This window comes from Podarcis bocagei, assembly GCF_964188305.1.
Source record: "Podarcis bocagei genome assembly, chromosome: 16".
Lineage (NCBI taxonomy): Eukaryota > Metazoa > Chordata > Lepidosauria > Squamata > Lacertidae > Podarcis > Podarcis bocagei.
This window is the reverse complement of record NC_138142.1, coordinates 21,025,262-21,049,333: the sequence shown is the minus strand read 5'-3', so window position 1 is coordinate 21,049,333 and position 24,072 is coordinate 21,025,262. Positions and strand designations below refer to the sequence as shown.

Genomic DNA, 24,072 nt, shown 5'->3' with positions numbered 1-24,072 from the left:
CAGTTCGAAAGCATGTCAAAGTGCAAGTAGATAAATAGGTACCACTCCGGCGGAAAGGCAAACGGCGTTTCCGTGCGCTGCTCTGGTTCGCTAGAAGCACTGGCCACATGACCCGGAAGCTGTACGCCGGCTCCCTCGGCCAATAAAGCGAGATGAGTGCCGCAACCCCAGAGTCGGCCACGACTGGACCTAATGGTCAGGGGTCCTTTTACCTTTTATGAATGAATGAATGAACATTACCGAAGAGTGGATTTGCCTGCGCATTTGTCTTATTGATGATAATTTGCTACTATTTGGTGGAGAAAGGAGCCCAGCAGAAGCCTGATGCTTAAATCTTCACTGGGCCCTCATCTCTTATATTTAGCTGCCCTGCTCTAAAGTTACATATCAGAATTACACACACATCGCTGTTTTACAGAGCCCAGCTGTCCCAAAGACCTGGAGGAGGCTAATCTGATCCAGGAGCTGAGGACAGCAATTTACCTTCCCATCTGTCTCTGCCTGTAATGCGTGTGTGGCGGGGCAGGCGGGCAGGCTTGGTTTTGAGGCACAGGGAATAGCACAGCAGAACTTGAGGTGGTAAATAAAAGGAGACTATTGTGTGTGTGTGTGTGTGTGTGTGTGTGTGTGTGTGTGTGTAACAGAGAAAGAGCTATCATGAGGCAGTGAAAGCCTGAAGCAGATAAATGGATAAAAAAGGTCCTGCTCCACTCATAGGCAAACAGGAATACACATCCTTTGGACTTCACAAACCAAATGACTGGGGTGGATAGCTGGTGGCCTGCCCAAATCTGGTTCTGTGTGCTGCTAACCTGGATGAGACCCAATGTGGACCTGATGACTCTGACCTCAGCTGGTTTCTCCCAAGCCAACACATACGTCAAAGGCTCTTTAGTCCACCCTTCCTGATGCAGACTGCTTGGTCTGAGATCACCTTTACTCACCCCAGGCAGCGAGCAAACATTACCATCCATCTTTTACTTGGCACTAAAAAACATTCCCGCCCCCCTGGGGGGTTTAATACTGCAAATGAGTTATTCAGATATCACAAACAGGTTGCTTGCAATGGATGTGTTGTTGTTTTTAACTCACTGGATTTCCCACGGAAAGGTAAATCCTGATTAAATGAGGGTGGGGGGGAGCAGCCTGGCATTTTGATGCCAATGATATCCTGTGGATCTTGCATAATAGGTCTTGCCTGCCTGAGCAGCAATGATTCTGCAATAAACACCTGTCTAAATGCTGCCAGAGCTACGGAACCTTAACACCATAGTACCAAAAAAAACCCAGGATCACATCTGATTCCTTTATGGCTAGCTTAATGAAGAGTAGGAATTACAATTGCTTGAGGGAATTTCATACCCATGTGCTGGAATTATCATAATCAGGTTCTTGGGCTATGATTCTTAGAGAGAGTACTGCTACAACACTTATTCTCCAGTTAAGGTAAAGGTAAAGGGACCCCTGAACATTAGGTCCAGTCGTGTCCGACTCTGGGGTTGCGGCGCTCATCTCTCTTTACTGGCCGAGGGAGCCGGCGTACAGCTTCCGGGTCATGTGGCCAGCATGACTAAACCACAGCAGCGCACAGAAACGCCATTTACCTTCCCGCCAGAGCAGTAACCTACTTATCTACTTGCACTTTGACGCGCTTTCAAACTGCTAGGTTGGCAGGAGCAGGGACCGAGCAACGGGAGCTCACCCCGTTGCGGGGATTCGAACCGCCAACCTTCTGATCGGCAAACCCTAGGATCTGTGGTTTAACCCACAGCGCCACCCACGTCCCCATACAGGCTCTTGGGTACCCTATAAGGGGAAAGGAGCAGTGTTTTTCTTATAACAGTCACCCAAAGGGGGGGGAATACATCTTTTCTTCCTCCGTTCTCTACACCACATATAAATTTATAAACCACTATCATCCTTCATTGTCTTTCTTCCATGTGCTTTTCATTTTATTTTTACCTTTCCTTGTAAGGAAAATGCTTCAGCCATTCCCACAATCATTTCAGTGACCCTTTCCTGACCCTTTTCTTGCTCTGTTGTGTCCCATGCGCTGGGGAGCAGATCCTTTACAGAAGTCCTCAATAAACCATTAAAGTTATTTGAACAAATAATTATACAAACCAATACAACTTTATTGATCCCCCCCCCCTTTTCAGACATGACATTTAAGTGTTAATTAAAAAATAAATAAAATCCACAGTCAGACACAGGGTGATCACAATTACCCTTTACCCCTTGGGGAAAGTTCCTTGTAACATCCCTTAAATTAGATTATGGTGATGGAAGGGAAGGGATAATTTTTTTTATATTTCCTTACTTGTAAAGGTGGGGGGATGCATTTTATGTTGTGAACTGCCCTGAGATCTATAGGGCGGTATACAAATTTAATAAATAATAAATAAAATAAAATTTATTCTCCCTACCCCATAGAAAGTTTCCATTCTGTTGTATCCAACTAAGTTGGACTTAGCCAATTGAAATTAATAGAATTCAGTTAAACATGTCAATTAATTTAAATGGATCCACTCTGAGTAGGTTGACCATTGGCTACAACCCATTCCATTCAGGATCTGGCATGAGAAAAGAGTATTTCCTACAACAGGCATCCCCAAACTCAGCCCTCCAGATGTTTTGGGACTACAATTCCCATCATCCCTGACCACTGGTCCTGTTAGCCGGGGATGATGGGAGTTGTAGTCCCAAAACATCTGGAGGGCAAGTTTGGGGATGCCTGTCCTACGGGGTATCAAAATGCAAGTCAAGCCTGATTACATTTCACTTGCCAATTTACAGCCACCCCAAAGTTGGCTGGTGCCTTTAACTGAAGCTTGATTTTCAGTCATGTACTCTGCCTACAAGTTTAACATTCAAAGCACGTGGCTTTCCCCCAAAGATTCCTGGGAACTGTAGTTTACCCCCGAGCTGCAACGCCCAGAATTACAATACCCAGAACTACAGTTCCCAGGATTCTTTGGGGGAAGTTAGGTGGTTTAAATGTAATTTCCATGCAGAGGAAAGCTCCGCCTGCTCATTTCTGCGGATCGAGTTGTTCTTAAAGGCACATGAGCAGGCCAGGCTGATCTCCCTTCGCCAGCACCATCCTTCCCCGACTCTCAGGACGAGTTGTCCTCTTGAGTCGCACATGACATCATACACAGCCGGACAAGCACAAACACGTAGCAGAGGCCTGACCAAAGAAATTGGAGTCTGTAAAAAGAGATAGCAAAACATTCCTGAAAAAGAAGAAGCCTGTTTTGCAGAAAGAGCAGGGAGAAAGCTGGACTGGAGAGAAGGCAGTTCAGGAAGAAAGAGAGTGGATTGGTGGAGCATCTACTTTGCATGCAGAAAGTCTCAGATTCAAGTCCAAAGCTTCTCCAGGTAGGACTAGGAGAGAACTCTGACACCCTGGAGGGCTGCATAAGACAATACTAAGCTAGATGGACCAACGAGGCAGCTTTCTAAATATCCATGCTAGACTGAGAAACTCAGATGATAACTCTGAAGCTGTAGAGAGGGTGGAGCCGCAGTAGATCAAAGATGTATGATGGGCTGGGAAAGCATTCTCATTTTTTGTCCTGAGAGGCTCCAATGGGGTCAATGGACCTGAAGCAGAAGTCAACCCAAAAATACCTTGTCCGGCCTGCTCCTCCAGCTCGGTCCTTGCATCCATCAGTGATCCAGAAAGTTCAGCCAGCAAACGCCTCTGACCTGGGCGATGTAGCACACAAGGGTGAGCCTACGATGTAGGATGGAGGGAGATGAGTTTGTGTGTGTTGCAGGAATAGAGGTACCACCTCCAACATACATGAAAACGGAGGCCTGGAGTTTGGGGGTTTGAAAAGCGAATTGGAAGCATTTCTCTATTAACAGCATTCCTTAAGAAATACTTTTTAATGCTCGTCTCGGTTTACGCAGCACTGTGGACAGCGATAGCGGACGCAATCTGTTCACCAGCGACTGGAATCAAACCGTCTGGACTGAAGGATCCTTGTTTTCCTTCCCTTTGCCAGAGATTCCCTGTGCCTTTCCCAGAGGTTTGAAGACGGGCAACGCTTCCCATCCTAAGTCTTGGATGTCAGATGACGTGCTGCGTTGGTGTTAAAAATAATGGCGGTTTTTCCCTCCCACAAAGAGAAGAGGAGAATTCGGGAAGGGGAGAGAGAGAGGAGAAGAAGAAGAAGAGAAAGTTAGAAAGTTTGATTGCCTTATTTAAATTATTCATCCTCAAGGCCTAATGGACACATTATTTAATAGCCCTTGTTCCCATTAAACAAACAACTCACTGCATTAGTGGCTCAATACTCTTTTGAATCACAAGCATTAAGTCTCCACTGGTAGCTGTCATCTCGCTGCCAGTTCGTGCTGAATTATGTATCAGGGCGATCTCGAAAAATCAATGGATTCCTGACTGTCAGGAAATGGTTTGATATTCACTAATGGCTTTTGTTTTGTTTTGTTTTTTGGTGTTTTCATAAAGCCTTCCTTGTTTTAACATAGAAGAAGCAATCAGCCACACCCTGGGCAATTACCAGAGCCGCTGGTGCTCATAGCAGCAAAGCACAGCTGTAACGCAGAGGCAGGAATGGGGGACTACAACTCCCAGTTGGACTACAACTCCCAGAAGCCCTAGCAAGCAGAGCCAATGGCCAGGGGTGGTGGGTGGTGCAGTTCAGCAACATCAGGGGGGGCCAAACTTTCCCAACACCTGACTTAAAGGGGAAAGGAAGGTCATAGTTAAGGAGAGAGGAGTCACAGCTCAGTGGTAGATTCTATAGGCATAGGCAAACTCCGGCCCTCCAGCTGTTTTGAGACTACAGTTCCCATCATCCCTGACCACTGGTCCTGTTAGCTAGGGATGATGGGAATTGTAGTTCCAAAATGAGTAGAATGTGTGCTTTTATTTAAAATGCATCTCTGGGTTATTTGTGGGGCACAGGAATTAGTTCATTCCCCCCCCAAAAAAATATAGTCCAGCCCCCCACAAGGTCTGAGGTATGGTGGACCTGCTGAAAAAGTTTGTTGACCCCTGACCCCTGAGGTTTCCACCAGGAGTCTCCCTCATAGCAGTTGCAGCACAGGGAAAAGACCCCAAAGGACTGCTGTGCATAATGGATTGTGTAAGTATGTTCCTCCCACAATTTCTACCACATCTAATGCAAGTATTATGGACTTTTTCCAGTTTAGAGCAAAAGTGAGCAAGGATTTGATATAGGTTCACAAAATTATGCAGGGCATGAAGAAATGGATAGGTTGTTTTTCTCCCTCTCTTATGACAGAAGAACTTTTGGACATGCAACGGAGCTGATTATTGGAAGATCCAGGGCAGATGTTTTAGAAAAGGACTAAGTAATAAACAGTTTGAAGCATGCAGGCCTAATTATTTAGGAAGTTTCTTGAGAGCTCTGGTTTCGGTTGTGGGGGAGAGAAACACACAGAACCCATCCTCCTCAAGCACGGTGTCCAGCAGAAAGAGGTGAAAAGTTCATGCCCATCTCAACTTGTGTGTCTTGCAGAAACATCCCACCACAGCCCTTCTGCTGCTCCTGTGTCTTTGGAGACAGCTGGTAATTCCATCTGCCAGGATGAAGAGCCAGCGATGTAAATATGCCAGCGAAGGTTGCCAGACACCCAGGACGTGGCTGTACAGCAGAGGAACTAACTTCCTGTGTCCATCCACGAGTGGCATCTCCCTGCAATCTCTCTTTGACAACAGAGGGCCCTACAGATATTTTGGGGTTATTTCTTTCTTGCATTTATATTTATATCATTTATTCTACAAGGAGCTCAAAGTGGCGTACAGTGGTACCTCGGGTTACAGACGCTTCAGGTTACAGACTCCACTAACTCAGAAATAGTACCTCAGGTTAAAAACTTTGCTTCAGGATGAGAACAGAAATCGCACGGTGGCAGCGGGAGGCCCCATTAGCTAAAGTGGTACCTCAGGTTAAGAACAGTTTCAGGTTAAGAACGGACCTCCAGAACGAATTATCTTCTTAACCTGAGGTACCACTGTACGTGGTTCTCTCCCTCCCCATTTAATACCCACAGCAAACCTGTGAAGCAAATTAGGCCGAGAGGCAGCGACTGGCACAGGGTTACCCAGTGAGTTTCACGTGGCCGAGCGAGGATTTGAAACCCTGGTTTCCCAGGTCCAGAGCCGACACTCCAACCAAGACGCCACACTGGCTCTCGAAGAAGTTGTATTCCAAAGAATCTGGAGGGCACCAGGTTAACAAAGGCTGCTCTATGTGAGCGCAGGATAGCACTCTTCAACCTTGGCGCTCCACGTGTTGGACTCCAACTCCCATCATCCCTGGCAAACTTAGTCAATGGTCAGGGATGATGGGAGTTGGAGTCCGACAGCATCTAGGGACGTGCATAGGTCATTGACACAGAGATTTTTATACGGGGGAGAGAAATAACCAAAAGGCTGTGTCAAGGAAAGCTGTCTTTTACGTTGCAGTTTCCAGGTGGCCAAGAGTTGGAGATGATGCGATCTGGAGGGCCGCAGGTTTCACAATCCTGGTTCTAATAAGGTGGCCAAATGCAACAGAGGCAAAATGCTCCTGCACCTTTAATAGTATTGAAATCCCCTCTTCTGTTCGGCTCTTAAAGGTGCAGGATCTCTGGCTACAGTCTTTGGCTATGCTAGTCTTTGGCCTACCTTACAGGAGTGCTGTGAAGATTCTGGAGATAAGTAGCAATGTGAGCAATCCTTAATTGGATAGGGTGGCAGGCTCCTGCCCCTGACTTCGTGAAAGGTGAAGGAGCCACGGTCCCCTTTTGCATCCACTCCCTACCTACCAAAAGGGATGCATAAAGCAAGGCCAGTTTACACAGGGGGAACATTCCAGGTATCACCCCTAAAGCCAAAATTGCATCTAGTTAAAAACACTGTAAGTCCAATGGCAAGTGGGATTGCTAAAGTCTTTTTTCCTGGATGCCCGCCCCCTTTCTATTTTATTTTTATTTTATTTTGCATAAAGCTGATTGTACACAAGTAGTAGTAGTAGTAGGAGGAGCAGGTTCCGCAGGTTAACAATGTGCTGTGTGAATAAGTCCTTTTTTTTAAATCCAGGGGTAGGAAACCTCAGTCCAGTATATCTGAAGGAGCGTCTCCACCCCCATCATTCTGCCCAGACACTGAGGTCCAGCTCTGAGCACCTTCTGGTGATTCCCTCACTGTGAGAAGCCAAGTTACAGGGAACCAGGCAGAGGGCCTTCTCAGTAGTGGCACCCGCCCTGTGGAACGCCCTCCCATCAGATGTCAAAGAGAACAACAACTACCAGACTTTTAGAAGACATCTGAAGGCAGCCCTGTTTAGGGAAGCTTTTAATGTTTGGTGCATTACTGTATTTTAATATTTTGTTGGAAGCCGCTCAGAGTGGCTGGGGAAGCCCAGCCAGATGTGCGGGGTACAAATAATAAATTATTATTATAATTATTATTATTATAATTACCTAAGGCCTGGGGGCTGGATCCGGCCCAATTGCCTTCTCAATCCGGCCTGCGGACGGTCCAGGAATCAGCGAGTTTTTACATGAGTAGAATGTGTCCTTTTATTTAAAATGCATCTCTGGGTTATTTGTGGGGCATAGGAATTTATTCATTTCCCCCAAAAAAATATAGTCCGGCCCCCCACATGGTCTGAGGGACGGCCCGCGGCTGAAAAAGGTTGCTGACCCCTGGTTTAATCCATCCCATATCTTCCGCTTCCTTGGATGTTGGTCAATTCTAGTGTTAGGTGAGAGGGAAGAAAAGTTTCCTCTGTCTTCTTTCCCCTTGTTAACTGTTAATTCAGAAGCATACTGGCTCTGACCGGGGAGGGAGGGCATCGCATAGGAAAGCCTGGGTTCTGGAGCAGGCCAAAGGCCCACCTTGCCCAGCGTCGTTTCCTTGCAGCTGCCAACCAGATACCTCTGGGAAGATGCCTCTGCTTCTCGCTGCTTAGGCTGAAAGTGCAAGCATTTCCCATCTTCCTTCTAGATACTTGACGGAATTCCCCCCTTAATCTTCTTTGGGCTAAATTTATCCACTTCCTTCCACCTTTCCCTTATGCAACTTTCCCTTTCAGATCCTACATCGTGACAAGGTAAGGCTGCCAGCTGGCGATGCAGCCTGACCTGAAGTTCTAGGGTCTTTACAGTGCAATCCAATCCGTGTCTACTCAGAAGGAAGTCCCACTGGGTACAATGGGGCTTACTCCCAGGTAAGCGGGGATAGGGTTGCAGCTTTGGCCTCCTCCTCAGGATATCCGGAGGAAGGACTAAGATTTATGGGGGGACAGGGGAAGTGTGCACAGGATTGCACAATCAGATGTCATTACTACCACTAGTCTCATTATTATTCATTCAGAACCTGAAATCACAAAAAAAATGTTTTTATTGTATTTGGGCTGTTTGCCTGCTCCTTTGATCTGTTTTTGTGCGGGTGTTTTGTTTTGTCTTGTTTTTTGGTGTTTAAAAAACAGCTCCACTAGTTTCAGCTCATGAGGTCTAGAGACTTTATTTCTTAAAATGAAAGCTTTGGCTTCTCGGGAATTAAACCAGAGCCTGTGAGTTGCCCAGTGGTGTTTTGGTCTGGGGTCATGTTGGGGTCAAAGACCCATTCATATTTCTGCAGCAGGGTCCCTGTCCCTAGACTCCTGGATTCACCCAATCAGCATGAAAGAGGAGCTTTTTTAGCTACCGATGAGCAGCCTTCTCCCACTATGTGCTGATTGGAAGAAGAAGAAGAAGAGGAGGAGGAGTTTGGATTTGATATCCCGCTTTATCACTACCCTGAGGAGTCTTAAAGCGGCTAACAATCTCCTTTCCCTTCCTCCCCCACAACAAACACTCTGTGAGGTGAGTGGGGCTGAGAGACTTCAGAGAAGTGTGACTAGCCCAAGGTCACCCAGCAGCTGCATGTGGAGGAGCGGAGACGCGAACCCGGTTCCCCAGATTACGAGTCCACTGCTCTTAACCACTACACCACACTGGCTCTTGAAGGCAACTGGAGTGAAAGGAGGCAAGTCAACCATTGAGAATGGGCTCCTAGGGTCACTCTGGAGAAGGTGCATGGGAAGAATACCCAAGGAGGAGTTATTGTGCTCCAAACAGGGGTGGACTTTGGTAATATGACACCCTTGAGCAAGGACAAAATTTGATGCTTCCCCCACCCACAGAAATATTTTTCATTTTTGCAATAATTCCTTTTGGTACAGTTGATTTTTATGGATCTTCTCACTAGGTAGCCTTATAAATATACGTGGTTGTTGTTGTTTTGCCCCCCCCCCTCGGCTGTGCATCCTGTGTGCTGCAGGGGCGGGGAGCCCACACTGCCCTAAATCCAGAGCTGTTCCCTACCAGAGAAGACTGGCAAACCCTGCTGGCGGACTATGCCGAAATGGCAAAGCTGACTGGAAAACTCAGAAACCAAGAGGATAAAAACTTTATAAATGAATGGGGGAAATTTACAAGTTATTTAGGAGACCACTGTAAGCAGATGGAAACAAGAGCAGGATTTTGACATACTGGTAGTGTAAAAAAAAATTATGGATAATATGGTTTGATATAATAACTGGAGTACAAACTAATATGCAGTTGTAGATGTTTTAAAACAAGACTCCGTGGACGGGATGGGGGGAAGTCGCGAGATTCGAAGAATCTCCACATATAGTGTTACTTTGTTGATGTGTGTTTATTTGTTTTTGTTTTTATGAATCTGGGTAATCGGAGTATCACGCCCGAGGAAGCGTTGTGCGGAAAATGTTGACTCTGGTGAATATTATGCCAAATTGTAAAAATTAATAAAAATTATTAAAAATAAAATAAAATCCAGAGCTGCTCCAAAGCCCAAACATTTGGGAAGACTGAAAACAGCAGATGTTCCAGATTCAAGGGAAGGGGGTGCATGTTCTGTTTAATCCAACGGACCTTCACGGAAAGCACAATATAACTTGCTCCAAAAGAAGATATCGGAGCGCTCCAAATCATTTGCCCATGTACGTGCATGGGACATTGTAGAACTAGCTGAAAGGCAACCCATGGAGATCTGCATTGATGGTTGCAATGCACCCCTAATTACTGAAAATTAATAAGACTGTTTTTAGAAGGCTGCATAACCTCAGAAGGGGCTGGTGGCTTTGAGCCTGCCGCTACGCTACAAGTCACCGCTCCCCATTGATTGACCCTCTTCCTCTGGGCCCACTCTGCCCAAAGAGAGGGGGGCAAGGTGGGCAAAGGCCATCTCCTCTTCTCTCATCTCCTATCCATGCTTCCTGGAGCTCCAGGAGTTGGCAGTGGTCCCCCCACTGGGATGGGGGCACTGGTAGGTACCCAGCGAAGCCAACTCCTGAGTGCTGGCCCTGCCCCTCTAAGCATGCAGAAGCACAAGAAACACAGATTAAAGAAGATAGCATAATCTTAGAAGCTGCCATAGCTGCGAGTATCCACTACAGTACTAGAAATAACTGTCCTCCCTCTCCCTCTCTCCCTTCTCTGCAAATTAACAGCGTTGTTAAAGATGGCATCAAGTTCTAGCGCGTTGGCTGGAGAATGGCAAAATCTGACTTACCGTAGTGAAATGAACCGCACAAAGGATACCGATCAACACAAGGCCAATGAGGATCGCTGCGATAGCAACCAGGAGTGCGGTGTGGCCCAGTCTTTTTGACCCCTCTATATCTCCCTGTGTGTAACTGTTTAATGCCTGCAGAGGAGAAATGCGATTTTCATTAAAAAACCAACCAACCAACCAACCTGTGCCTCCATTCTCACTCCTTTTGTCACCATTGGCGGGTGAGGCCTTGCTGCCGGAGGCGCTGCCACCGAAGGCTGCGTGGTTGGCAGTGTTCTGTGACGGGGCCTCTTTGGTGGTGGCCCCCCAGTTGAGGAATGCCCTCTCTAGCCAGGTGTGCCTGTCTCTATCATTATTAACTCCCTAGGAGAAAATGTCCCTGTTCACCCAAGCATTTGGTGGCTGAAGAATACTGCGCCTGGCCACCTCAAGAGAATAGGCTGGAAGTATGTTTTTGATTGGAATTGCTGGAAGTATGTTTTTGATTGGACATTTTAATCTGTTTTATAATGTTTTTCTTTTTCTTTTTACAGTTTTGTATCTGTCTGCCAGCCTGGGATCCTTGGGGAGGAAGGGCTGTGTATCAAATCAGTAATGAATAAATCACCGGCATAATACTTTAACAACCAGCTCACAGTTTTTTCATTCTCCTGTCCTCTCTCCCCCTCCACCCAAATCTATATACAGTGGTGCCTCGCAAGACGAAAAGAATCCGTTCTGTGATTCTCTTCGTCTAGCGGTTTTTTTCGTCTTGCGAAGCAAGCCCATTGAAGGATTAGCGGCTTAGCGCTATTAGCGGCTTTTAGAGGCTTTTAGCGGCTTATCTGCTGATCGGATCAGCTGATAAGCGGCTTAGCGGCTTAGAAAAAGGGGGGGGAGGAAGAAAAAAACCAGCAGGAACTCGCAAGACATTGTCGTCTTGCGAAGCAAGCCCATAGGAGATTCGTTTTGCGAAGCACTTCCAAAACGGAAAACTCTTTCGTCTAGCGAGTTTTCCGTCTTGCGAGGCATTCGTCTTGCGGGGCACCACTGTATTTTGGAAAGCTGTCATACATCTCTCTGTATTTTGGAAAGCTGTCATACATCTCTTAAAAGATATTGTGACCAATTCTTACACAGTGGTTCCTGTTATCAAGATCATAGGTTTTGGTCTGTGCTTGGATATACTTGGAAACCATTTTGAATCAAAAAGGTGGACTGAACCTTTAAAAGCTGTGCTGATTTTAACCACTGATTTCAAAAAGGTACTGGGTTTCTTTTTTTTGTTTCCTTATAATTTTATTTATTACAGTGGTACCTCGGGTTAAGTACTTACCGGTAATTCGTTCCGGAGGTCCGTTCTTAACCTGAAACTGTTCTTAACCTGAAGCACCACTTTAGCTAATGGGGCCTCCTGCTGCCGCCGCGCCGCCAGAGCATGATTTCTATTCTCATCCTGAAGCAAAGTTCTTAACCCAAGGTACTATTTCTGGGTTAGTGGAGTCTGTAACCTGAAGCGTATGTAACCTGAAGCGTATGTAACCCGAGGTACCACTGTATTTATGTACTCATTGCATTTATATCCCACTTTTTCTCTGCTGCGCTCAAGGCAGTGTATGTGGTTCTCTCCCTCCTCATTTAATCCCCACAACAACCTTGCAAAGTAGGTTAATGACAGGCCTGAGGTCACCCAATGCACTCCATGGCTGAGTGGGGGATTTGAACCCTGAGCACGTCAAAGTGCAAATAGATAAATAGGGACCGCTCTGGTGGGAAGGTAAACGGCATTTCCGTGCGCTGCTCTGGTTCGCCAGAAGCAGCTTAGTCATGCTGGCCACATGACCTGGAAGCTGTACACCGGCTCCCTTGGCTAGTAAAGCGAGATGAGCGCCGCAACCCCAGAGTCGGCCACAACTGGACCTAATGGACAGGGGTCCCTTTACCTTTACCTCCCGGGTGCTAGAGCCTGACACTCTAACCACTACACCACACTGGCTATTCCCAATCAACGCCAGGGACAAAGCAGCCATTTATCCAGGAGCTGATTATTACTGCTGCATTCGTACGGTTCATTGCTCCACCACCGCTGATCAATAAATCCCACAGCAATTTAACTAAGTGCTGCACTTCGAAGACTCAGCTGTCCACTTGACAGAATATGCATCTGAGCAGTGCGAGGTGGAGGGGAGGAGGAAAGGGATTCTGGTTTTACTTGGAGGCCATAGATATCATTGTACTGGCCAGGCATTTGAGTAAGAGGGCAAACTATTTTTAGGTGTGGTTTTACTGACATTTATTTGCTCCTAAATTGTAGCTGACTTTGGTTTAAATGACTCTCCCATGAGGAAAATTTGCAGCATTTGGGATTTTTTTAGTTTAGAAAAAAGGCGAGAAAGAGGTGCCAGGATAGAACCTTATAAAATGATGCATGGCACACAGAAAGTGGATGGAAAACAGCTTTTCTCTCTCTTCTAATTCTATAACTCAGGGACATAAAATTAAACTGAATGATTTGGGACAGATAAAAGAACTTTTCCACACAGGACATAGTTAAACTACGAAACTCACTCCCACAAGAGCCAGCGATGGCCACCAACATCTAGAAGTTCTAGGTTCGATTCCTGGCATATAAACTACACAAAGGTCAGATGAAAGCTGAGGGCAAAAAGCTAAATCCTCTATTTATTGGGTGGCGCTGTGGGTTAAACCACAGAGCCTAGGACTTGCCGATCAGAAGGTCAGCGGTTCGAATCCCCATGAGGGGGTGAGCTCCCGTTGTTTGGTCCCTGCTCCTGCCAACCTAGCAGTTCGAAAGCACGTCAAAGTACAAGTAGATAAATAGGTACCGCTCTGGCGGGAAGGTAAACGGCGTTTCTGTGTGCTGCTCTGGTTCGCCAGAAGCAGCTTAGTCATGCTGGCCACATAACCCAGAAGCTGTATGCTGGCTCCCTCGGCCAATAAAGCGAGATGAGCGCCGCAACCCCAGAGTCGGCCACAACTGGACCTAATGGCCAGGGGTCCCTTTACCTTTAAGGTGACACAAGCAATTTGGCACAATGGCTCCTGAGATCACGGAGCGGTTTTTCAACTATGTTTTGATATTGGCCACCATTGTGAATCAATATGGCAGACTCAACATTTTAAAAATGCACCAATCTGGACATTTCTTAAGGTATATAGACAGATTTTTGCATGTCCGTTTGGCAAATATACACATCTCTTTTTCCTCAAGACATTTACCCTAATTTAATTCATGTTTGTATATTGTTTTCATGAATATACACGAGGACCTCGGTCCCCCTCTACCTTTGATGGAACAAGTGGTTTGCTCGGAGCTCTCCGTGGTGCTGGAACCTTCCCCTCCCCACCCGTCCCTCAGATCAGAGCAGGACGAAACCTTGAGAATGGCCATAGCTTAGTGGCAGAGCATTGTCCTGGCTCCCAGTTGCTGAAGGAAATTGATACACGCTTTCCAAAGGCTTTTATGCTTAGATTATTGTGGTGCATAGGCAGATTGTTGGCTTAAGGCACTTTAGGCAATACTCTTTGCTAATCCTCATTACAGCTACAACAAAGGTAGGCGCTCCAGCTGGAAAAGCTTTGAAAGATGATCCAATGACTATCCTGAATATAGGAATGGGGTGCGCTCATCTTAAGGCTGAAAGAGTTTCTGAAATCTCTTGCAATGCTCAGTAGGCAGAGCTCTCTATTTCCTTCTCTTTGGGCTCCTCCTGGACTTGGGTGACAGGGAACAAGTCGCTACCACCTGAGAGGTGGCTGGGACTGGTGAGCTATTCTCTCCTGGGAAGGCAGAGCTATTCCCAGTATCAGACAGCTGTGTCTGACAGAGGTTCTCCACCAAACGTGGAAAGGGAGGAGGGGAGAGAGCAGGCTGAGGAAGCCCCCCACTCTGCAATCCTTGCTAGCAGATTCCCCCACTCCCAGCAGATGCCCCACATCCCACTGGAGGCCTTCCCCATATCCTCCCTCTGCATTTTCCCGACTTGGCCAGCCCATGATAAATAAGCATCTGCCTCGAATGCAGAAAGCCCCAGGTTAAATTCTTGCCATCTCCAGATAGGGCTGGGAGATACTTCCATCAGTGCGGACTGTTAGAGGGGGTTTTTCTTCTGGTGGCAGGTGACAGAAACTACGACACCATGAGACCGGTGTAAAATCAAATCAAATAAAGGTTTTATTACAAAACAACAAAGTTTGTGGGTGTTTTTCCTTGCAGGCAGATTCAAACTGAAACTTTTCCTCCTTTTGCAGTCATGACCAGCTGTACCCAATCTGCCCAGAGCTCACAGAAACAGTTCTTAAAGGTACAAACATCTTGACTGTTTCTTTGCAGAATGACTCCCAAGACGGACAATCAAGGGAGTACGAAGTGGGGGGCGGAGGGGATGGGCCGCCCCAGGCACCACTCGGGGGGGGGGTGGCAAGATGGCCCGTTGCCCCCCCCAGCTGTAAAGCAGCTGAGAGCATGCACACAGTTAGTATGTGCGCCGCTCATGTGGCATTTGCATGGTCTGCTGCTCACACACACTGTCCATACGGACTGGCTCTCACACGACGACCATACGGGATGTCGTGTGTGCGCCGCCGGGCGATTCGCCCCGCCCCAGGTTCTTCCGCCACTGCAGACAATTCTGAGCTAGCTGGAATCAGCGATCTGACTCAGTATAGTGGTACCTCAGGTTACATACGCTTCAGGTTACAGACTCCGCTAACCCAGAAACAGTGCTTCAGGTTAAGAACTTTCCTTCAGGATGAGAACAGAAATCGTGCTCCAGCGGCGCGACGACAGTGGGAGGCCTCATTAGCTAAAGTGGTGCTTCAGGTTAAGAACAGTTTCAGGTTAAGAACGGACCTCTGAAACGAATTAAGGCATCCTATTTCTCCTCCCCTCAGAGGAATTGCTATAAATTGTGGCAGGTTGGGAGCACAGGCGATTCACAACGGATGCAAGCTTTTCAGACTGCCAGCGCCTCAAGAAGACATTCTGCAGACAGAATAAATCCTATCGGCTACACAACTAGGCAGAGGTCTACTCAGCTGTACATGCGATGATGGCATGCGGCATTAGCTGAATTGCAGGCCTGGAGGGAAATTGTTAGTGGATCAAGTTTCTCATCTGGCCCTTTTTCAGAAGCAATGCAGCAAATATATCATGTGGGCATTCCTGAGCTTCTCATTACACTTGGGTTTTGTGGGAGCCTTGCAAGAGCTTATCCATAAGACAATACAAAACGAATACATTGCAGCTTCTATGGGAGTGAGGGCCTCCTGCCTTCCTGGGGAACCTTCTGGGGGCCAAATGGGTGGAGCCAGAAGCACAACTGGGTGGAGCAACGTATTTAAATTTGACCTCAAGGAGGGCGTGGCCTGTGGAGAGTGCCATGGGTCAGGCAGGGATGCCTGGAGGGCCAGTTGTGGCCCCTGGGCCTGAAGTTCCCCTACCCAGACTTGTATGAGTTGATGGCCATGTTTGCATGTAATGATACGTCAGATGTTATGGCTTATTGTGGTTTATTGTGAAAGAACAGAAGGCGGGTATATACTGCCCAATTGCCGCCTCTTCTATCATCCGCTGGTGGAAGCAAAATAATCAAACAAACCAAGAAGCCTTGGCTTTGTGTTACATCAGATTCAAGGATTGTGGTTTGTTTTCTCCTAAATTAAATGGCTTCATTTCTCCCCCCCCCCCTTCTGTTTCATGTATTTTCTATGGTAAGCCCAAAGGCTTCCCCCCTTCTCCCTCCCCGTTCATTTTTCCTTTTGTGACGTGCCTTTTAGGCCGCAACTCTAAAAAGTTAGGGTTGCCTTGTTATTGATCTTTGCCAACCACTGCGGGAGGCTTCTTCAGCTGCAGAGAAAGCTAAAAATGCTTCAGTTAAAGACGTTTGTTTCGTTTTATTTATTAAGGTGCTTTCATACCTCTCTGCACCGCCACAGCCACCATGTAACGAAATAATCTGAACCAATTCGCATACATTCCCTGCATAAACTAATGCAGGAACAGCGACGTCCTTCATCCATCTCCACCTGTAAAAGCCTGACAAAAGAGGTTCGTCTTCACCTGAATTTCTGCAGGGCCTCAGGCCTCCTCATCGCTTAGAGCCAAGCTGCATTTTAACCTTTCAGGAAGAAGACCCGAATCTTCCAACATTCAGGTTCATTGGATATCCACAAGTTCTAGCATTAAAGAGAGGGAGAAAAACTTTTCTCTATCCACTTTCTCCAAGCTGTGTCCAGTGGTACCTCGGGTTAAGTACCGTATTTTTTGCTCTATAAGACTCACTTTTTCCCTCCTAAAAAGTAAGGGGAAATGTGTGTGCGCCTTATGGAGTGAATGCAGGCTGCGCAGCTATCCCAGAAGCCAGAACAGCAAGAGGGATCGCTGCTTTCGCTGCGCAGCAATCCCTCTTGTTGTTCTGGCTTCTGAGATTCAGAATATTTTTTTCCTTGTTTTCCTCCTCCAAAAACTAGGTGCGTCTTGTGGTCTGGTGCGTCTTATAGAGCGAAAAATACAGTACTTAATTCGTTCTGGAGGTCCATTCTTAACCTGAAACTGTTCTTAACCTGAAGCACCACTTTAGCTAATGGGGCCTCCTGCTGCTGCCACGCCACTGGAGCACGATTTCTGTTCTCATCCTGAAGCAAAGTTCTTAACCCGAGGTAATATTTCTGGGTTAGTGGAGTTTGTAACCTGAAGCGTATGTAACACGAGGTACCACTGTATAATTTTATAAGCTTCTATTGAACCTTGGGCCCGGGGGCCAAATTCAACCCTCCACATGGCCCCTGAGACTCTCCCCATGCCCATCAAATAAATAAATAAAAATACTTAACTAAAAATAGAAATTGTAGAAAGAACTGGACAGATTTTCCTGAGCACGTGGGGTCAAAAGAAAGTCATTTAAAAACAGCTGAGACCCTTCATTCCAAATGTGCTAGGTACAGAGCCAGACGGATGATGCCAGGTGGGGTGCCCCCACTGCCCCCCCAACATGAATCCTGGCTGCACCTATGCCCATGCCACACACCCCTCTCCAGCCACATCTCTCCTCCCCAGGCCACAGCCCTCACCAGCCCTGCTTTGCACCCTCCTTGAGTGTTTTGCCTGGCTGGAATGTGTCCTTGAACTGTGATCGTTCCTCTTGCTTGACTGGATTATGAGTGTGTGTGTGTGTGTGTAGAAACTAGCCTATTGTACAGAGGTCCAATTTGCATCTGTTGCTCCTCCCAGTTTTCCTTCTGGCTCCACCCACCACTGGCATGTGGCCCCTGGAAGATTGCCCAGAAGGGATCTGTGGCCCTCAGGCTGAAAGAGGTTCCCTACCTTTGATGCAGAGGAACGAGTGTGGACAAGGCAGTTGGATATTGCTGTACTGGGCTGGTGCCATTCGTACTTGTTTTTTTGTTGAGCCATTAACTCTGATGGCGAGAAAATGGTACCCATTATTTAAAGAGCAGATCAGCAGGGTGAGATATCTGTATAGTGATTCGAGGCATCTCTTTTGAGCTCTCAAATAACCCTTGCTGCTTGAAAGCTTTATGGTCCCCAGAGAGATGGGGGAGAAGCCATCTCTCTTAGCGAAATACCTTCTGTCTCCAGTCCACCGTCCTGCCAACTGCAGACGGAACGTGCTTCGAGGTTCTTTGGCACACACAAGCACACACCCTTAGCCTCTCCTAATCTCTCAGGGCTCTGAAACGGCCAGCCATTTCTCCCTTCGCGCAAGTAATGGACCGCAACCCATTAGGTTGGCTAAATGGACTCTCTCGGAATGGATGGTCCGTGTCGTGCACATATCCACCCACACTTCTACACTTATCTTCCTATATGCATAAAAATGTAAGGTTGTCGTCACGTAACCGCCCCCCCCCCCATTGGAGGATTCTGGGTCTCGCATCAAAATCCCAGATTTGCAGGAAGTTAGGGTGGGGTGAGGAGACAAGCTGCACAACACCAGCGGCCATGTCATGGGAGCGAGGAGGGAGGGGCATTGACAGGTGAAATGTTGTGGTTGAAAACAAGAGCAGAGGTTTGTGTGAAGTAGGGATGGAGGGAACTGAAGGAACTTGGGGGGCATAATCATGGGCATGCCTGTGAAAATGGGGGTGCAGAGTGGGACTGCAGAATAGAAGAGAAAAATGGGGAACAATAGGGAGCTTAGCAGTCACTTGAGGTGGGAAGGGGAAGCTCTAGGGGGGCAGAGAAACGGTGGGAGGTTTGTGAACTGAGTGAGCCTCTAGCAATCAATACGGCGAGAACAATCTAGTGTACATTTGTTGCAGAAGGGTCTCATATGCACAGCCCAATGTTGTTCTTATTGAAAAAAGAGTTGCAACTGGAAGTGTTTCTGATCTCCCGAATCCTCTATGTGCCTGCATGCGCCCGCACACACACATGTACACACATGTACACACGGGACTTTTTTTGGCACCTCATCTCCTTGACCTATTACAGCTGAACTCCAGAGCGAAGACCTAGCACCTGAATTTGCATCTCCCTCCTCCCTCCTCCTCCTTTTTCCTTTTGCATTGTATATTTTAGCTTATAAGCCAAGTCTTATTATTGGTAGCTGTAAGCCACTCTGGGAAGCTTCCTCCCACCCTCAGCTGAAGAGCAGGGGTCAAAATCTTTCAAACTGGTAAATGACAGTCAGGGCTAAGTTGGGCTGTTGAATGGTCCTTTGGCCACAGGAACCTCTGCCTTCACACTCCTCTTGGGCTTCTGGGTTGGCAGCTAGGAACATAGGAAGCGGCCATAAACTGAGTCAGACCATTGGTCCATCTAGCTTAGTATTGTCTACACTGGCTGGCGGCATCTCTCCCAGGCTTTCAGACAGGGGTCTTTCCTGGCCCTACCTTGAGATGCTGGGGATTGAATCTGGGTCCTTCAGAATGCAAGGCGGATGCCGTACCCCTGACCCCAGCCCTACCCCAATGTCAGGAAGGAGACAGCAGTTAGCATGCAGAAGGTGTACTCTCTACCCCTGAGACAGGCAGAACTGCAAAATGGGCCAAAATGGGCCACAGATCTTCACCTACTAGAGAGAAAGAGAGATATTATAATGACGGACAAAACAGAAGTTTCAAAATCATCCTTTTCATCAGAGCAACTAATGATCATTTTTATCAGCTGCTGGAAATGTTATGCTTCAAGAATTTAAAAGTTCTGCTTTAAGTTTGCTGTAATAAACCTATAGATTTGGTCACAAACTGCATCCTACCAGGACCCCAGAGCTTGTGGTATTATGTTCATTGCAGGGTGGGGGGAGGGGACCGATGAGCCGATCTCACACCCTTTTCCAGGCTAGAGCTCCTAAACCATCTTTGCTTCCTGGATCTTACTTCCATATAGCCTAGAATCTGCCAGAACACAGGGCAAGGGAGTTCACCACCCTCTATTCTGAAATTCACACCTAAGGCACTGGAATGGGAAGAATAGTGAATGGGATGAGAAGAAAGTTTAGAATTGCCAGGGGGGTAAGGATGAGAGTGCCATGGACTGCAAGAAGATCAAACGTATCCATTCTGAAGGAAATCAGCACTGAGTGCTCACTGGAAGGACAGATCGTGAAGCTGAGGCTCCAATACTTTGGCCACCTCATGAGAAGAGAAGACTCCCTGGAAAAGACCCTGATGTTGGGAAAGATGGAGGGCACAAGGAAAAGGGGACGACAGAGGACGAGATGGTTGGACAGTGTTCTCGAAGCTACAAACATGAGTCTGACCAAACTGCGGGAGGCAGTGGAAGACAGGAGTGTGTGGCCTGCTCTGGTCCATGGGGTCACAAAGAGTCGGACACTACTAAACGACTAAATAACAATAACAAGGATGACAACTTGCCAACAAACCATGCACCACTATAAAAGACTTGTGCACATCTTCCTCATGTGTGCATGTGAGGATTGAGCAGGTCTCCCATCCTGTCTTGCACCCAACTTGGATCTAGGCCCAATTCAGGAACCTTACAGAGTCACACAGGGCTCCTTCTCCCTGCTTTCCTTGCCTTGCATTTTGACAGCCCTGGATTGCTGCAGGGAGACTTGATCCAAGCCAAGGATATCCAAGGTTGCCTCACTATGATCCACCCGAATCCCAGGTCAACCCAGATCCACCCAAGGTGGTGTGTGTGCTTCTCCTGCGCCTCATTCAATCCCCACAACAACCCTACGAGGTAGGTTAGGCTGAGAGTGACTGGCCTCCAAGGGTGACCCAGTGAGCTGCATAGCCAAGCGGGGATTTGAACTCTGTTCTTCCAGGTCCTAGTCTGACATGCTAACCATTTCACCACACTGGCTCTCTGGTTTTAACTTTGCTGTTCTATCTTTCCTATGCCTGGTGCTGTACAAGACACAATCACTCGCCGCTCATTATCTGAAATTTCTCTCTCTCTCTGAAAACAATACCAATGGTGCATGTTCTTGAAATTGTATTTATTCATTGCACTTATATCCCATTTTTCAAAGTGCTCAAAGGTTCTTCTCCCCTCCCCTGTTTGATCCTCACAACCACCCTGTGAGGTAGGCTAGGCCAAGAGAGAGTTAGGAAGTGACGCAAAGTGGCCCAGTGAGGGAAGGAGGATTTGAACCCTGCTCTCCCGGATCCCTAATCTGATGCCGCAACCGCCACACCACCCTGATTATTGTATGGACTGGGCACAAGAAGGAGAACAAGTTCCAGAAACAAGACAGATAATCAAGGCAAGTGACTGAAAAGCAGCGTCTTTGCACTACAAAAACCACAGCTTCTATCCAGTACAGTGGTACCTCGGGTTACATATGCTTCAGGTTACATACGCTTCAGGTTACAGCCCAGCTAACCCAGAAATATTACCTCGGGTTAAGAACTTTGCTTCAGGATGAGAACAGAAATCGTGCTCCGGTGGCGTGGCAGCAGCAGGAGGCCCCATTAGCTAAAGTGGTGCTTCAGGTTAAGAACAGTTTCAGGTTAAGAACGGACCTCCGGAACAAATTAAGTACTTAACCTAAGGTACCACTGTATTGATAACAAAATCTTGAGACAAAAGGTTACAACCTTAACATAGGCTTGCACCTACAGCAGAGTGAGCCCCACTGAACTCTGCAGTGCTTAGGATCCGGAGTAAACTCAGGTCCCCTCCAGATTGGGGCTGTGTAAGCACACATTTCCTTTTTACTCTGCACCCGCTGCACTCTCACCCCGGGTTCAATCCACATCTATCCTGCCTTTTGCTGCTCTGAACCCCTTTGGGACGAAGGTAGGGGAGAGAGAGAAATGCAATAATAAATAATGATAAAATCTACCCTCAACTGTGATTCCTTCATTGCAGGGAGTAGGGACTAGACAACCCTTTTGAGCAAGTTCCAGCTCTAGAATTCTATGATTCTGTATTTTTTTTTTACAAAATACTGCACTCCCCCCCAAAAAAACACCCACCCACCCTGGCTTTGATCCCAACTGCGGGGAAAAGAACAACCTAGCTGGATTTTAAGCCAGCAATATGTACACACAGCCTGTGGTTCTTTTGGGAGAAAGATTCAATTGCATAGCTGCAAATTTAGGCTTGAGCAATTAGAAGTGTTCTCGGGCAGTATATTCGCCTTTTTTAAAAAAGGGGGGGGGGCTTTTTCAGGAAGGAAAGTAGTGCAGAAATGCTTGGGAGGACTGACAGGACATCTGGAGGCTCCCTCCCTAGCATTGCATCTTGAAACCATCTATTGCACTTCCTGGAAAGTTAAGCCCAGCTAAATATCACCCAGGAAGCTTGCTTCTGGGCCAACCATTAATAGGTCGGGGCTGCCATCACATCCATGCTTCCTTAGATGCAAGCCCCTGTTTGAACTCCATGGGACTTTTGAGTTACACCTGCAGCGGATCAGTATCTAAAGATGTAGTGGAGACTGAAGCAGGAAAGGAGAGGTTCTGAAAAATAAATTTCATAGAGGGTGTTGTGTCCCCTCCCTCTATAGTCCAGGGGAATCACGGGTCAGCTGAGGTTGTCATTAGACCCACTAAAAGTAAGGAACATGGATAACCGGTGTCCTTTTAATGTTGGCGAATCTCTCCAATGCTGGTTCTACTCAAGAGTAAACCCCCTGAAGTCAATGGGCATGGCTACCTCATGCCCACTGAGTCCAACCAATATTCTCTTGAGTAGGGCTTGGAAAGAAATCAAAAGGTCTACTCTGAGTAGGGTCCTGCTGAATACAACCCTTTTAAACCCTAATGTTTGATGTGTTACAGTATTTTGATATTTTTGGGGGAAGTCGCCCAGAGTGGCTGGGGAAGCCCAGCCAGATGGGTGGGGTATAAATTATTATTATTATTATTATTATTATTATTATTATTATTATTATTATTATTATTATTATTATTATTATTATTTTGTCCTTCCCCTTTCCAAGTAAGAGCTGTCCAGTAGGAGGAGATGAACTGGGGAGGGGCGCAGTCGTGGAGATAGGGACGCTCCAGCCCCGACGGCGCCCCCTTAAACCCACCCCCAAAAAACACCACACAAGGCTTACCATCACTGAGAAGACGAAGGCCACGATGTTGATGGGGTAGGACGGGCAGAAGCAGGAAAGGATACTGAGCCACAGGTAGTTTTTGGGCGCGTGGATCTCCTCTTCCTCGGGGCCCGGCGCCTCCTCGTCGCCGTTCATCTGCAGGTCGGCGCCGCTGTTGCTCTTCCCCAGACCCCGCCTGAGGTCCGAGTAGGCGGGCGGCGGCGAAGACGAGCCCTCCATGAAGCCGGCGCGGGAAGAAGGAGAAGACGAGAGAAACGAAGTTCGACGGGGCGGACGCGAGCCGAGGAGGAGCGCACGGCTGCTGCTGTCCCTGCGGCGGAAAGAGCTGCTCCGTCGGCCGCAGAGGGAGCCGCTTGACCTCACTCAGCCCCTCTCTCCTTCTCCTCCTCGCTCCTGTCTCCGTTCAGGGACGGCGGCCAAAAGGCAGACCGAGCCAAGCCCACCTCGATCCCGGGCACTCTCAGGTTTCGCTCCCCGGCCAAGCCGAAGAGGTGGCGGCTTGGGGAAGAAGAGATCGCTCCCGACCGGCTCAGCAAGGGCTTAAAGCGCCTTTGGTATGGCCAGCGGCTGCAGCGGCGGCGGTAGCAGCACCAAGGCACTCGGAGCGCCGTCTGATTGGAGGGAAGGGACGCCCACTTTGGAGTTACACGGAGCTCTTCGACCCAATCAGGTATTGTGGGGAGATGGGAGGAGGAGGCGGAGAGGGCTGGGGAAATGGCTCTGAGCCAGGATGGCTAGACGGTCTTTCCAGGCAGTATGGCATGGGGATGATTGAGGTCACATTCAGGGGTGCCAAATAGAATAAAATATTGGGGGGGGGCTGGAGGTAAGCCCCACTGATCACATGATATGGTACACCCACCCACCCACACCCACCATTTGAATGACCATAATGGTAATGACCATTAACTTGTGGGGCGCCCCCCTCAAATATTTTATTGGAGGGGCAGAAAAGAGCCCTCAGCCCCAAGGAGTTGCCTCCTATGGTCACATCTGCACCATGTA

At 47.7% G+C, this 24,072-nt stretch overlaps 1 protein-coding gene across 2 annotated transcripts; it reads right to left on the bottom strand.

The window, feature by feature from the left end:
* Window positions 1-1,925: 1,925 nt before the first annotated feature.
* Window positions 1,926-23,616, bottom strand: TMEM233 (transmembrane protein 233). 2 transcript variants are annotated; one of them, XM_081175229.1, is made up of 3 exons: window positions 23,065-23,616; window positions 10,562-10,696; window positions 1,926-4,090 (listed from the first exon to the last, which is right to left on the bottom strand). In XM_081175229.1, exons 1-3 carry the CDS (start codon window positions 23,284-23,286, stop codon window positions 4,079-4,081), a joined length of 369 nt encoding a protein of 122 aa, XP_081031355.1. In that variant the 5' UTR covers window positions 23,287-23,616; the 3' UTR covers window positions 1,926-4,078. The 2 variants fall into 2 exon arrangements, with proteins under 2 accessions (XP_081031355.1, XP_081031354.1); XM_081175228.1 differs by lacking the exon at window positions 1,926-4,090 and having other exon boundaries at window positions 9,324-10,696.
* Between the last annotated feature and the right edge of the window lie 456 nt (window positions 23,617-24,072).

Coding starts and splice junctions, on each gene's coding strand:
- TMEM233 (XM_081175228.1), bottom strand. CDS start 23,286: ATGGAGGGCTCGTCTTCGCCGCCGCCCGCCTACTCGGACCTCAGGCGG. Junction 10,697..23,064: donor CCTTCGTCTTCTCAGTGATG/GTAAGCCTTGTG, acceptor TCTCCTCTGCAG/GCATTAAACAGTTACACACA.